We start from the raw sequence: 15,104 nt of genomic DNA, 5'->3' as shown, positions 1-15,104 counted from the left end.
AAGTCTCGTACAAAGTACTATTGTCTGTCTGCTAATATGTTTGCCCTCTGCTGTGATTTAACATGTCTGTTCTCGGCTGTTTAAGTTGCAACAAATGTTAAGTGTAAAACAATGTTTCACAATTTTATTGAGTAAATTTTTATATTTTTACATGCTTTGAACACATTTTAAATCGTTATAGCACAATTATTGCTTGGTGGTTGTCCTCACACTTTCCCACAGTTCTTTAAATAAGAGGCAAGCTGTTTGTCTCTCCCAGTTGAAGTTGACTGTAAAACTAGAACGCAAAACAGAGAATCAGCCCAAACAAAAGTATTAAATCAACCCATTTAAATTTATCTTAAGTGTGCTAGTTACAGTCATGTAAAAAAAAAAAAAAAATTAGGACACCCCATTAAATATTCAGTTCTTTATTAAGAAATGTTCACATATCAGTCTCTTCTTTTTGTCTCTGGAAAAGAAGGTGATTTATTGCAGGTAAACAACAAAATTAACATATTTTACTCATTAAACCAAATATATCAACAAAAGTATATTCTAACTGAGGAAAAAGTTAGGACACCCTCCCACCTAGTTAGTGTTACCCCCTTTGGCAGAAATAGCTTCAGTGAGACGCTTTTTGTAGCCATCTACCAGTCTTGGACATCGGTCTGAAGAAAGTTTGCCCCAATCCTCAACGCAGAATACTTTCAAAAGTGACTGTCCTAACTTTTTCATCAGTTAGAATATTAATTTTTGTTCATATATTTGGCTTAATGAGTAAGACTATGTTTATTTTTATTGTTTACCTGCAATTAAATCACAGACTGTACACAAGAAAGCCTGCAAACAGTTTGCTGAAGACATGTCAACAAAGCACATGGATTACTGGAACCATGTCCTATGGTCTGATGAGACATGTGGGCTTTCTTGTGTACCGTCTTCAGAAGAGGCTTCCTCCTGGGGTGACAGCCATGCACACCAATTTGATGTAGAGTGCGGTGTATAGTCTGAGCACTAACAGGCTGACCCCCCCACCACCACCTCTTCAATCTCTGCAGCAATGCTGACAGCACTCCTGTAACGAGTCACATAACATTTTTGAGGGAAAATGACAAGCAGTACTCAATTTGGACATTTAGGGATGTACATGGTTTCTATGGGGTGTACTCACCTTTGTTGCCAGGGGTTTAGATATTAATGGCTATATTTTGAGTTATATTGAGGGGAAAATAAATTAACTCTATTATATAAGCTGCACACAGACTACTTTTCATTGTGTCAAAGTGTAATATTGTCAGTGTTGTCCCATGAAAAAATAAAGTTAAATATCTGCAAAAATGAGAGGGGTGTACTCACTTTTGTGATACACTGTATAATGCCATACAAATGAGCCTGTCAGAAATTAGCATACATGTTACAGTGTTTTATCTTTTGGATGAAAAGATGCTACTTTTCTTTCCCTTTGAGTTCTGCGGCGTAAATAAGGTTGGCATTCATTGATAATTTCCCGCAGAACACCTGATGATTACTCAATGGTTGGAAATCAGTGTGCTAAAGCTAGAGTAGCCCACGAACTGACCCTTTACACTGGTCATGTGATGTTCGTGCCAGGGCTGGATAAGTGACTATTCGACTTCTATGTGGGTCAGTAGACGGCAAGATTAATGGGAAGCATTGCTTACTATCCTTGTACATTTAGGTCTAGCTGTAGTTTCCTGAATAGCCAGCCATTTAACATTGCACATACGCCACAGGGATGCTGACTGATGGTGTCGTCAGGATAGCTCAAACTTATCCCGATTCTTGAGATAACTTGAGACCTTGACTTTGGAATCCCTTTCCCCTTTTGTTATGCAAATTCACCATGTTGTCATTCTTTTGGGTTGGGAAAAGACAGAGATAAATCAGAAAAGTACTTACTACTGAGATAAAGGTTTTATTTGTATCACATAGGGTTGTACCGCCAGGCTTGTTGTAATTCAACTTGTCTCATTGTATCCCACGGGATTTGGATAACGTGTTTGTATTGATTAGAAGTTTTTTGTGTCCGCTCCAATTTTGTTAGTGTTTAGGGCAAATGACAAGTGCTGACATTGGGATCTGCCCTGATGACTGATGGCTGTGTTTGGCCTTCCCTTTCCAGCCTTCAATTCCAGGAAGTGTCGAGCTCAGCTCTTTAGTTGTTTTCCTGTACTTTTTCTGTCTTTCTCTCGGAATAAGCCGATTTTCTCCATTTCCCGTTCTCACCGTCTAGCTGACAGGAACACTATTCCAATGTCCGGTTGTCACCTTCTTTCCTTCTTGGCAAACAATGTACTCCATTGCTACAAAGAAAATCAGTTCTTGCTTGATTTCTTTATGGCATTTTCCTCATCAGGATTAAGGGCAAAACAATAACCTTCTTGTCTTTCCTCAATCTTTCTGGCCGAACATTGAAACATTGGTTGATTCATTTCTGGCGCCGACTTCATTAGCTTATTCCAAGTCTAATGTTACACGGTTTTCAGTGAAAAGGTATTCTCGAATTTAAATGGTGCTAATTCTTGATGTGAGTTTTGTGTTAGCATGCTAGCCAAAAAACATAAACATTGTATGCACTATGCATTGGGTGAGGGATTAAAACTGTAACAGGATTAGCCTGCCTCCACCCCTTCTGTGTCCAAGTGCTGTGTCCTCACACATTTGGCCCTTGGCCGGTCATCTGGACTGTCTGATGACTGTTGCTTAGCCCCAAATCTGATTAACCCACTCGTAGTCAACACTGATTCTGTCCGGTCTTGGTTCAGAAGATGTACCACCAGCCATAGTGCATGCTCAACTGTTGGGCTATCAGGACCGTAGTCTTAGCTCTAGCTAAAGACTAGTCTTTGTTTTTGTTTTTACCTCAGTGGCGAGTCTTGGTTTTGTTTTAGGCTAATCAGTAGGATTTCAGAATTCCACTCTGGTTAGCTGGGGTTTTGACCCCAGTTGCTCCTAGGCTTTCACGCCAGAGCATTGGAGGGCATTTAACGATGCGTTCTCTTTCCTCACCGGCCATCTCTGTGAGGGACCTCAACATAGGGCCATGCACTAAGAGTCTGGGTAAAGGGTAAGTAAATTTTGACTTGGTAGTGTTACTGTCAGTGTTTAACCAGTTCCACCTAATATTTGTTCAGTGTAGGGGCTGTTTTTTAAAAAGTATCTTTTCATAAACCTTAACCTATTCACTAGGGTTAACATGGTTTCATCTTGTAAACAAGCAAATTTTGGCTTTGTAGTTTCTTGCTGACAAAGCAAGCTTTGTGCTGATATGGACACCCTCATCCTGAGTGTGCAGAGGTTCTCGATGTATCCCATCGAAAAACAGGAAAAGCCAATTTTCCATTCTTTCAAATGAAGATGAGTGGGGTTATTTTTCAATGGAGTGATTGAGGCCATAAATATCAAGTTGCCAGTGTTTTTGTTGTTCTTTGTACATCCGAAAAAATTAAGACGTGTAGTCACATAAGAGTTTTTCTTTACCCATGTCAGACGCAAATATCCTTTCTACACGTCCATTTAGCTTTCTTATGACTGACAGCAAGGCATTTTGTTTCGGCCAGAACTGACGAGAGGATTAATTTGAATTAGCAGATTAGCCATCGCTCAACTTGTCCAGATTGCTGGTGTTCTTGGGCTCAGATTAACTGCTCTTGATTCAAATTGCTCCCTTTTGTTTTGATTGTACAAATCTAAGAAACCAAGTTCTAATTTGTGTTCTTGCCGCTTGTATGCTACATAATGTTACTGCCTGTGTGTTTCTTTGTTTAGGTAATTTATACATACCATAATTTTCGCACTATAAGGCGCCCCTGATTATAGGCCACCACCCACCAAATTTGGCACGAAAACAGCATTTGTTCATAGATAAGCAGTGACTATAAGCCACAGCTCTCGTCACTGTATTATGGGATATTTACACCAAAAGATACTAACCAGTAACAGTTTAAGACCAAATGAAACACCATGAAGCTTTGAACCAATTGGCTGCATAGCTTCATATCTTCAAGAAGCTTCATTTGGCCATCACTGCTCCCTTGGGGGAGACAGTCAACCTCTGCTGCCACCTCCTGTCAACACTGTTGTTGCCCAACATGCCTCCTCGCAAGCATTGCAGCGCTTCAGATGTAAATAACAATCAAAATTCATGTTCAGTGCTAATTATGTCTTCAGTTACTGTTCCAGTTGTTTCATTTATTGCTAGTTCTGGTATTTGGTAACATTTTATTTGACAGTGGCGCCATAAGACTGTCATAAGAACCTCCTAATTATGACATGACACTGCCATGAACATTAATGAGTGCCTATAACAGATGTCATTTAGTGTTATCTGCCAAATTATCACGCTTTTGAATGGATGTAATAGATCCGAGCTGGACATACAGTAAATGGTAAATGGTGTTATACTTATATAGCGCTTTTCCACCTTTCAAGGCGCTCAAAGCGCTTTACACTATCTCGCCATCCACCTCCTGGTGACGCAGCACCAGGAGCAACGTGGGGTTCAGTATCTTGCTCAAGGACACTTAGACGAGTTCATCAGGGCGGAGAATCGAATCCACAACCTCTGGGTTGGGGGACAAATACTCTACCACTGAGCCACGCCACCCCTAAATGAAGGTAGTGACATAATTTGCCGGATGACACTTAATGACATCTGTCATAAGCATTCAGTAATGCCCATAATAGTGTCATGTCATAATTTTGATAATAATTTTGTTCTTATGACACTCTTATGACGCCACTGTCAAATAAAGTTTTACCGATCAACAGAAATCAACAAATAAGCCACACTGGACTATAAGCCGCAGGATTCAAAATGAAGGAAAAAAGTAGCGGGTAATCGTCTGAAAATTACGGTATACGTTTTAGGCTACGTTAATTATGGTTCTGTTCCTCCTCTCCTTAAGGTTCTCCCTCAACTCAGAACTGCACAACGCCTCCCTCGTGGCTGTCATCGGTGGTGAGGAGGAGCATTTTGAGGATTTTGGGGAGAGCAATAACTCTGAGCTACTGTTGGAAAGTGGTGAAGACGGCACTGATGGCGCGGTCGATTGCCCTCTGGCACAGACCCCTCAGCAGATCGATGTCGCCTCCCTGCTGTCTCCAAGGTACACACATTATTGACGAAATAATTTTGAAATATGAGCATCACTGTGGTATTTTACTTGAATGAGATTGCGTAAGTGACTAAAATGTGTTTCAGACTGTTAAATCAATCTTGGTAAGAGATAAATACTGAATACATGATTTACATGAAAAAATGAGCATGTTATATTTTAGTATTAAAATAAACTAGCGTACACATTTTCATCAATCAATGTGAGCGCTTAAGTTTTCCCTTCCCTGGTTTCGAGACACCGAAAATGAAAATGTGATAAGATATCAGTGTTTGTCCTTTACAACGCTGTCTGATTTTCTAGTGAAGGGCAAGAAAAATACTACAAAGTTTACTCCTCTTTTCTCACTCTCCTCTTTACCGCAATAACAGTTTTCTGGTATTTCCAGGAAGTTCTGAACAATTCATGGCAGCCGTCAGTGATCACACACACATTTCTTAGATAATTTTCAGAAACTAATACTGTATGTACTCAGATGTTGGCAACATTAAATACAACATCTTTGATGTTTAATTAAAAAAAAAACAAAAAAAAAACATGTCAAGCATTTTCCCATAGGCACGGCCTGTTTATTTGGACAGGACCATTCACGAGGAGAATACCTATGCTTTACAGCGAGTAGAGAAAAAAAATGATGAAAACCAAGATTAAACAAAAAGATGAAAACCAATATAAAATCCGAATATGAAATTAGCGTACATAAAAGGATGAAAAGGGAAAAGGGACTGAATTTAAAAAATAGCAGTGATCAATAATGTTTGTAGGCCAGATGTAAATGCTGCGAGAGTTTGAGAAGTCAGGCATCCACAAAGTTCTTTCCTACGGAGCCTCTAAAGAGACATTGACAGATAAAAAATAAATTTAAAACATCTGGTGCGCACCAGATAGTATGTGTTGTGCACCAGAAACAATCTGGTAAATAATAGCATTATATAGTATTTAAGCTAGCTGACTTTTGCTACGCAAGTTAGCCAATTATTCTTTTGTTGTACTTATATCCTCATTTATTTATTTTCTAAAATTGTTTGAGGCTAAGCTCAGGCGCTGGTTGAGTCCAAGATTGAAGTAAAGCTCAACCAAATTCTGTATTCTCATTTTTAGCGCGCCAAAACTGCTGGTGTCCGATGCGCACCTTATTTTAGCCATAGACTACACGATCAGCTTACGGGACACTGTGCTCGCGGATGATCCGTAGGGGGGCTATTTTCAAAAACTTAGAATTCAAATATTTTCAAAACCAAAGCCACTAGTGACCTAAAACCAAAACAGGCTCCTCCCTTAGGCATATATGAGTCTCCATGAGCAGCGGCATCAAAAAATGGATATAAAATTCCCAGATTTTACGCTAGATGCACAAAAATCACCAAATGCCGAGATAATCACCTATATTTTCAGGATCTATAGTAATATTTAACATATCATATAAGTTTTTGCCAGGAATAGTAACTTAAATGTCATGCGTAGAGATACAAAATCCAACATGGCGGCCGTCACAAAACAAAGAGCTTTTTAAATTGAAAATTCTTGTAAATAAATGCTTAAATTGTGGAATTTCTATAGTTATGAACGTAAAACAGTCTTGATTCTTGGTTTAAATAAAAAACGGGCAGTTATCGTTAATTTGACGTAAATATTTCAAGCCAAAGTTACGGTATTGTGTAATCCAATATGGCGGCTGTCACGAAACAAAGAGCTTTTTAAGTTGAAAATTCTTGTAAATAAATGCTTAAATCGCGGAATTTCTATAGATATGAATGTAAAATAGTCTAGATTGTTAGTTTAAAAGCATAAAGGGGCAGTTATTGTTCATTTTACGTAAATATTTCAAGCCAAAGTTACGGTATTGCGTAATCCAACATGGCGTCCGTCACAAAACAAAGAGCTTTTTAAGTTAAAAATTCTTGTAAATAAATGCTTAAATCTTGGACTTTCTATAGATTTGAACGTAAAACGGTCCAGATTCTTAGTTGAAAGCAATATACGGGCAGTTATCGTTCATGTCACATAAATATTTCAAGCCAAAGTTACACACATTTTTTATCCATTGATTTTTTTTTTTTTTTTTCCCACGACATTTCAAAGTGCTTGCATTGTGCTATTTAATTAATAATTACCTTGAATCCTTGACCAAATCACTCTTGAGACACTCTTGCATAAAACCTTCATTCTTTTTCCACCTAAATCCGGCGTTGGAACGAAACGCGTGTTTGAGTTCATCACAGTGAAAGCAAACTCAACATTCTGCCTGGGTCGGCCCCCTACAGGAAAGTGTTGCGCAATGTCTATGGGAGCTGTCTTGTCAACTGATGGTGGAGTCTATGGCTTGGCCTCAAACAATATTAAAAAAATAATGAATTAGGATCTTACAATAGAACAATTGGCTAACTTGCATAGCAAAATTGTGTTAGCTTAAATGCTATACAGTGCTTATGTTTACATGCAGCTAGTATGTGGTGCACACCAAATAGTTTCTAGTGCGTACCACATACTATCTGGTATGTATTTTCTTTCTGTCGATGTCCCTTTCGAGGCTTTGTACTTTCCACAGCTGAGGCGCTTGGAAAAAGAAGACTGCTGGTTTGTTTTGGTTCCGGAAACATTGACTAAGCTTGCATCCGACAACCTGAGAAGGGCCTTGAAGTCTCAAACGGAACTAACTCTTCAATTTTATCCATGATTTCTCTACTCATAATCTCGCCATGAAAAAAAAAAACACTCACTCACATATTTTTTTCATTAACTGCTACTTTCATTTACTCTTATATGATGTGAGGCTCTTGAGATCCCCCTTTCAATCTGAACCAAAATTAAAAGATAACTTCACATAGAATATACAGTATGATGCTCAGTTATTGCAACCCACAAACATCACCCCCACGGTGTGAATGCGTCATTCTCAGCAGTGGCAGCCTACACACACTCTCATAATTATCTTCATGTTATAAGCTTATTGACAACTTGTAAACTTGCTTGAGTTCCACACTTAATGATACAGCCATCAATTAGTTAGTGAGATGTCTATGGCTCATAACAACAGTGTGTATGACCATCAAGTGACAGTGACTGATGCTCATGTCGAAGCAGCGTTAGTGGCAAGGCAAGCAAACCTGCGCCAGACGGTTGCATAATGGAAGGACTGACTCACTTGCCTTGTATAAACAATCAGCTTGTAGCATGGCCATGAGCCGTTTGCACACAGGTTCCCCCATTTAATGACTACATTATGTATTTAATCTGTTTTCTAAAATGGCTTATGCTGTTGTCAACTTTGTTGTAGCAAATGAGCTCCTTAGCTAAAACTTGTGAAAGACTCAACTTGATTTGGCTTATTTTGGTGTGTCTGCTGAATGTTCAGATTCATTTATCCATTTTACTGCTGTATTACAGATGTTTTACTAACGTGTCTAGTAATTACATATTTAAAACGATCTTTACGGCTTGTAGATAAGTGCGATTAAAATTTGGGTGGTACCGCTTATAGTCAGATGTGCCCTATAATCTGCAATTCACTGTAAGTGTTGGAGCCGCGAAAATATATTTCAACCATAATATAACAATGTTGCCACAGTCCACACGCTGGCTGTTTTTTTTTTTTTTATTTTTTTTTTTTAAACGTACCCCTTCCTGCTCCTCTGCCAGTCAATGTGTGATGTGGACACACTCAAGGGGCTCTAAAGTGGCCACATCAGATGACTATCTCAAGCCAGGGTGTCAAACTCATCTTTGTGATTTGTCGCAGACAAGGGCGTAGGCTTGCATAGGGACGGGAGGGACATAACACTAGCAGCTTTTCAGTAAGCTCAAATTGTGCATACCAAATTTCAAGCAACCTTATATGCATGATATAATGACTTCAGTTATATAGGTCTTCCCATATGTTGTAAGGATAAAAATTGATCCTACCATTATTAAGTGAACTATTTTCATTATCAAACTTACATTTACCCCATTTCACTTGCTGAATGTGCCGGTCCATATATCCCCCCTCAAATGCAGTTTCTTTGGCTGATGACTTGACCCACCCCCGACACACACACGCACGCTAACACTCAAACAACACCAACAGAAATAGATGTCAATAAACATGCCGCCTCCTCCACCCCCTTTCGAAGAGGAGGGATATTCGTTTTTTTTTTTTCGGCCAGCAGCAGCCACTGTAAGTAATTTGAAAAGACACCAATGTTGTGGAGGTGGGGAACACACCACAAATTTTGCTACTGAAAGTCTGACGTGCGTCAGAGTTAGCATAACATTAAACTGTGTGAACTTGCTAATCTGCAAAACTTGAGTAGGAAGCTGCATAGAGAGAAGTGTCCTTCTGTTTGTTTTCTACAGTTAACGTTAATTAAACTGTGAGAAATGTAGTGAACTCTGCTAGAAACTATAGAACTAGAAAAATGTGAGCAAGAAGCTGCTTAAAGAGAGAGGAGTGCTGCATAACCTCAAATGTTGCTCACACAACATAGACAAAACATAATCATAATTAACTACAGATATGTACATTTTTTAAAAAATGTTTTTTGTTTTTTTGTGCTGCGAGCTACCCACACTAGCGTTGCGATCGACTGGTCGATCGTGATTGACGTAATGAGCGCCCCTGATTTAGCATATCAATTAATTAGGCAAGGCAAGGCAAATTTATTTATATAGCACATATATAGCACAACACAAGGCAATTCAAAGTGCTTTACATCACATGAACATTATAAAAATCACATTAAATCATTAGAACGTAAAAACAAAGACAATTGAAACAGGAAATAAAATTATACATAAAAATTGCATTTAATCACGAATAGAATAAAAAAAAACTACTACTACTACTTATAATAATAATATTAATTGAAATCAGCAATGGAGATAAAGCACAAGAGGAATAGAAAGCAAATAGCTTGAAATATATAGACAGTTATGGATATGCTGTGCTAAATAAAAGCGTTTTCAGCCCTGATTTAAAGGAGCTAACAGTTTGAGCATACTTCAGACCTTCAGGTAACTTGTACCAGAGGTGAGGAGCATAATAACTAAATGCTCCCTCACCATGCTTGGTTCTTGTTCTTGGAACATACAGGAGACCGGTTCCAGACGACCTTAGGGGTCTAGATGTTTCATAGGAATCTAACAAATCAAGCATGTATTTTGGTCCAAAGCCATTAAGTGTTTTGTAGACGAGCAGTAGTATTTTATAGTCTGTCCTTTGACTCACTGGAAGCTAGGCCTGAACAATATTAGAAAAAACTATTGCTGCGATTTTTTTTGGGGTTGCAATATATTGCGATATTATATTGCGATATTTAAAAAAAAAAAAATATATATATATATATATATATATATATATATTTTTTTTTTGCATTGGAAAAAGATACGTATTATACATATATTAGACATTTTTTTCAAAATTTTCCCCCTAAAATATGCTTTAAAAAATGTATATGGCTAACTTTAAAAAATGATTCACTCGCATATTTTAAATTTTTAAACAAATCACGTCACAATGAAAAATATAGCATCTGTAAAAAAAGTCATGGATATCTACCACATAACTTTCGCTAAATAATATTTTTTTGTTACTGTTGCATTTTCCCTGCTATGTTAGATGATAAAATCACTTATCCGAAAAAAGAAAAATTGGGGGGAAAAAACTTTTAAAAGGGTAAATATATGAAAAAGAAAATCTCGACCACTCCTTGATGTCTGCTATTTCTGCATTGCGACCCCTGTTAAAGTACCATGTTTCACTCATAAAATAAAATGAAATAATCCTGCTGCGGCCAGTCACAGCTGTGTCTTGACACTCAGTGATACATGCGACATGGAGTTTTTGGATCGAAACAAGATAAGTATAATATCTCGTTAAAGTCATGTGTCTGTAATTCTGCTCTCGCATGCTCTCACCTCCACCTAGGGTTTTGCTGTTTAAAAAACATTTCTTTTTTTTTAAAAATGCCCTCCTGTTAAAAATGTTTCTTCCCCCAGAAAGTTGAGATTTTAAGCTTTCCAATCATGTACCACACGAGCAGATCATCGAATCATTTTTAAACAAGAATAATGTCCTGTAGTAGAAAAATGCTTTGCTTTATTTTAATGCTTCTGTTTATCTACCTTGGCTGCAGAATCACTTCTAGTGTTTATTTCCTTGACACAACACAACAAGTGTACAAAGCATACCCATTCGTCAGAACACCGGCTGTCCATTTCCACGCACACACATTCATTCCAGCGCACGCTTCCTTCATGCAACGCCTTCTTAACAAGTTAAACGACGACTGAAAGATGCGGTGTGACTGAAGTCCGCCTCTGTGGCAAGATCAAACACAACCATCGTTAACTTTAATAAGCAAGTGCGCAGAGGAACAAAGACCTAGGAGAGGGAGGGAGGGGGAGAGGGAGGTTGTGTGAGTGTCACTAAAGCGATCAGCTCAGGACAGAGAAAGCATGGAGCAACATGCATTTGTGGATTAAAAAAAATAAAACTATCGCACGTCCTTGCGATGGAACTATTGCACATGTGCACATCGCGATGGCGATGTTTAAACGATATATCGTTCAGGCCTACTGGAACCCAGTGTAACGATTTCAAAACCAGTGTAATGTGGTCCAGCTTCCTTGTATTTTTGAGGACTCTGGCTGCAGCATTCTGTCCTAGCTGCAGCTTCCTGACTGATTTTTTTTTTTTTATCAAGACCTGTAAATATACTGTTGCAATTGTCCAATCTACTGAAAATGAATGCATGCGTAAGTTTTTCCATGTCTTGTTGAGTCAGAAGCCCCTTAATTCTGGCTATATTTTTTAGGTGGTTATAAGCAGATTTAGTGACGGACTTTAGATGGCTATCAAAATCTAGGTCTGAGTCAATAATTACGCCAAGATTTCTGACTTGATTTGTAGCTGTAAGCTGACATTATGCTAAGGTGCCTGCCTATCTTTGACCTTTCCTTTTTTGGCCCAAAAATGATCACTTCTGTCTTTTCCACATTTAGCTGGAGAAAATTCTGGCACATCCATTCATTGATTTGATGAATGCATTTCCTCAGGGGGATGAAGGGACTATAGTCATGTGGTGACACAGTTGTGTGTCATCTGCATAGGTGTGATAGGAGATGTCATACTGTTCCATAATCTGAGCCAGGGGAAGCATATAGATGTCAAATAAGAGTGGTCCAAGAATTGACCCTTGAGGGACTCATTAGGTTCATATGTGTAAGAAATGTTGCCCTGACCCCTGTTCACCCAATCTGTTTGGGCTTATTAATGTCCCATCCCGAGCAAAAAGTGTACATTCAGGTTATGCTGTTATATCGTCTCTACCAATGTTGAGACCAAACGTATCCCCTTGGTCGCACCACAGATCGTATATTTGCAAACTAGGGCTGCTATCGACTAATTGATTTTCAAAATGAATTGAGAAATATTTTGATAGTCGATAAATCTTTGAGATATTGTTGACCTCTATTTTGGGCCTCTTATTTGCAAGCATGATTTTTTTTTTTTTGAAAAGGGGAAAATCAGGAAATATTCTTTGATGTTTTTTAATGTATATTAAAATAGTTTTCCTTAAAAATATTCTGTTATTTATTTGTTGTTAAAATAATGGACGGTTTCTGGTTTCCGTAGTCCTTGATCATTCATTGAGGACTACAGAAATGTATATTTTGCTTTAGCAAGGAACAGGCAATCAAAAGCAAACGATTTACTTTTGTAGGTCGCACAAAATGAATTAATGGACGGAATCTGGTCCCTAGGCATTGAGTTTGACACCATGGTCTAAAGGAAGATTACATTTTCGGCTTGTAGGCTTAACTAGCAAGCTAAAAGCATGTCACAATTGTGCTGCATAATTGCCGAGAGACCACAATTGAGTCCTACTTAGTACTCAATTTTGTTCATATTTTCAGGAATAATTATCAAATATGTATATAATGTATTTAGAAACATCACAAAAAATACCTTTGCAGTGTCTTTAAGACTTGACTTAAGCCTTACTTACACATACAGTAGGTGACTTACCCCCACCTCTATTAGAAAGGATGGGAAGTTTACACTTACGGGAACGCCACATCCTCTTGCAAATGTTTCCTTCCACTTCTCCCGCAACCTTCTGAAGGAGCCCTTTCACATCATTCCTGTCATATCTCATGGGTCTTCTCCCACCTTAATGCACCTCTTGCTCGTCTGTCACTCACCACATGGCTCTCCTCCTTTTCCTCCCTTCCTTCTTCCAGTGCACCCGTTCCTCTCCCCGACTGCTTTCAGAGCTTCCTCAAGGAGGAGGCGCTGGACTTTTTCTGTAGCCAGTGTCACAAACAAATAAGTCGCCTGGAGGACCTCTCCACTCGTCTCAATTTCCTAGAGATGACTAGGTAACACTCATCTGCTCTGTGGGCCCGTTTGCAGTGTTGTGGTAGATGACAGTGTCACGCATGTTTCTGTCGTCGTGTGTTCAGATTTGTTGGATTTGTGCACGTTTTGATACGTTTTGAGAACTGCACTACTTGTAAAAAGTTTAGACACATTTTAAATTCACTCCCAAAGATTATAGAGCATAATAGAATAATGTTAAAATGTAACTTTATAGCCAACTTTTTGTGAGTAGTGTTTTTTACACAATGCACAAAAGCTTCTTTAGCAACAATAGTTTATGTATTCCACCTTTTTGTTGCTTTGCCATAGTTACTGTAAATCTTAAACCAGATATCACAGGTGAGTCATGCCTTTTTTACTGCCTTTTGTCTCCGCCTTTGTCACGTTTTGAGTTACACGGTCACTTGCTGAATGAAGCTTTTCAAAAGAGCTGTTGATTAGAAAAGACTTGCTTATCCAGGATTACTGGCCAGTAGCAGAGTTACAGTAACCCTGCAATCCTATTTGATCTGCTTTCAGTTGTAAAATTGTGAAAGAGACTACATTTATAGAACGATAATCTGAATAAGACCTGTTTAAAATAGTGTTTTTCACAATCATGAACTTCGGCAGGAAAACCTAAGCCTTTATCAGCACTTTCTAGATTCAATCTACAGTTACGTAGGAGTTCTGTTTTAGTTTGCTGTGTTGTCAGTAGTTTTTTTGCTGTGATTTTGGCACTAATAGTATTAGAATTTGTCAAGCCCCCTTTGTTCCACTAGCAGAAAGGGATGGTTCTGATAACAGGCTTTGAGCAAGAGATGGTGTCTCCTGCCCCTATCAGTCTTCTCTTCCTGAACACTTTCCTCTTGTTCTTTCCAGTGCTGGCAAGAGGCTGTCCAGCAAGAAGGTGGCAAGGTAAATAAAATAATTTGGTTTTTTATATACAGTGGTACTTCTACTCACGAAATTAATTGGTACTGGAAGTACTCTCATAACCAATAAAATTCTGTAAGTAGGGACGCGTTTCCTATGTAAATGCCCTAATCCGTTCCAAGCACCACTGAAACGCCACATTAAATTTTATAATCTGAGTAAAATCGGAATAAAACAACAGCCAAACGCATTTGAGTCATTCCATTTAACTTACATGACCGTTAATATCTTTAATAAAGTAGATCTTCTTTTTAACAGAACATAGGGCAAAGGAAAATGGAAAAATATCTAATATTGCTGCAATGATTAATCTATTAACTCGAGTAATTCGATTAGAAAAAAGATTCGAATTAAATTTTGTTGCTTCGAGTATTCGTTTAATTAAAGTGGCGCTGTCATGGATTGTTTTGAAAGTGTTTTGCATTTAGTTTTATTGATTTGGGTGGATACTCTGCCCTCTAGTGGCAACAGTGAATATGACAGAACTCATTTCACATGGGTGAATCCAGCTGCTCCCTGTTAAGACCAACATAAGGGTTTTTGTTTGAGCTGGGTTTTTTAATGCATTCGTAATTTAGTTTATTCATATATTTACCCATTTTTTGTGGGACTATATGCTTTAACTGTTTGTTAAGAGATTTTTTTTTAAAAATAGATAAATAAATAAAAAATTTGCATTTTATAGCATTTAAGATAGTGGACTTTTT

At 38.1% G+C, this 15,104-nt stretch overlaps 1 protein-coding gene across 3 annotated transcripts in view; it reads left to right on the top strand.

Annotated features, from left to right (window-relative positions):
- Positions 1 to 15,104, top strand: part of rab11fip3 (RAB11 family interacting protein 3 (class II)) — a 52,861-nt gene that overhangs the window by 21,332 nt on the left and 16,425 nt on the right. For 2 of the 3 annotated variants that reach the window (XM_057826071.1, XM_057826069.1), the window contains 3 exons: positions 4,911 to 5,111; positions 13,344 to 13,481; positions 14,344 to 14,379. In XM_057826071.1, coding sequence (XP_057682054.1) covers positions 4,911 to 5,111; positions 13,344 to 13,481; positions 14,344 to 14,379 — 375 coding nt within the window. The remainder of the gene's footprint in view (positions 1 to 4,910; positions 5,112 to 13,343; positions 13,482 to 14,343; positions 14,380 to 15,104) is intronic. The other variant, XM_057826070.1, reaches the window with a different exon arrangement.

Source organism: Corythoichthys intestinalis, chromosome 21 (assembly GCF_030265065.1).
Source record: "Corythoichthys intestinalis isolate RoL2023-P3 chromosome 21, ASM3026506v1, whole genome shotgun sequence".
Classification (NCBI taxonomy): domain Eukaryota; kingdom Metazoa; phylum Chordata; class Actinopteri; order Syngnathiformes; family Syngnathidae; genus Corythoichthys; species Corythoichthys intestinalis.
Note: the sequence above shows the minus strand (reverse complement) of the source record. Positions and strands in the feature narration are given on the sequence as shown.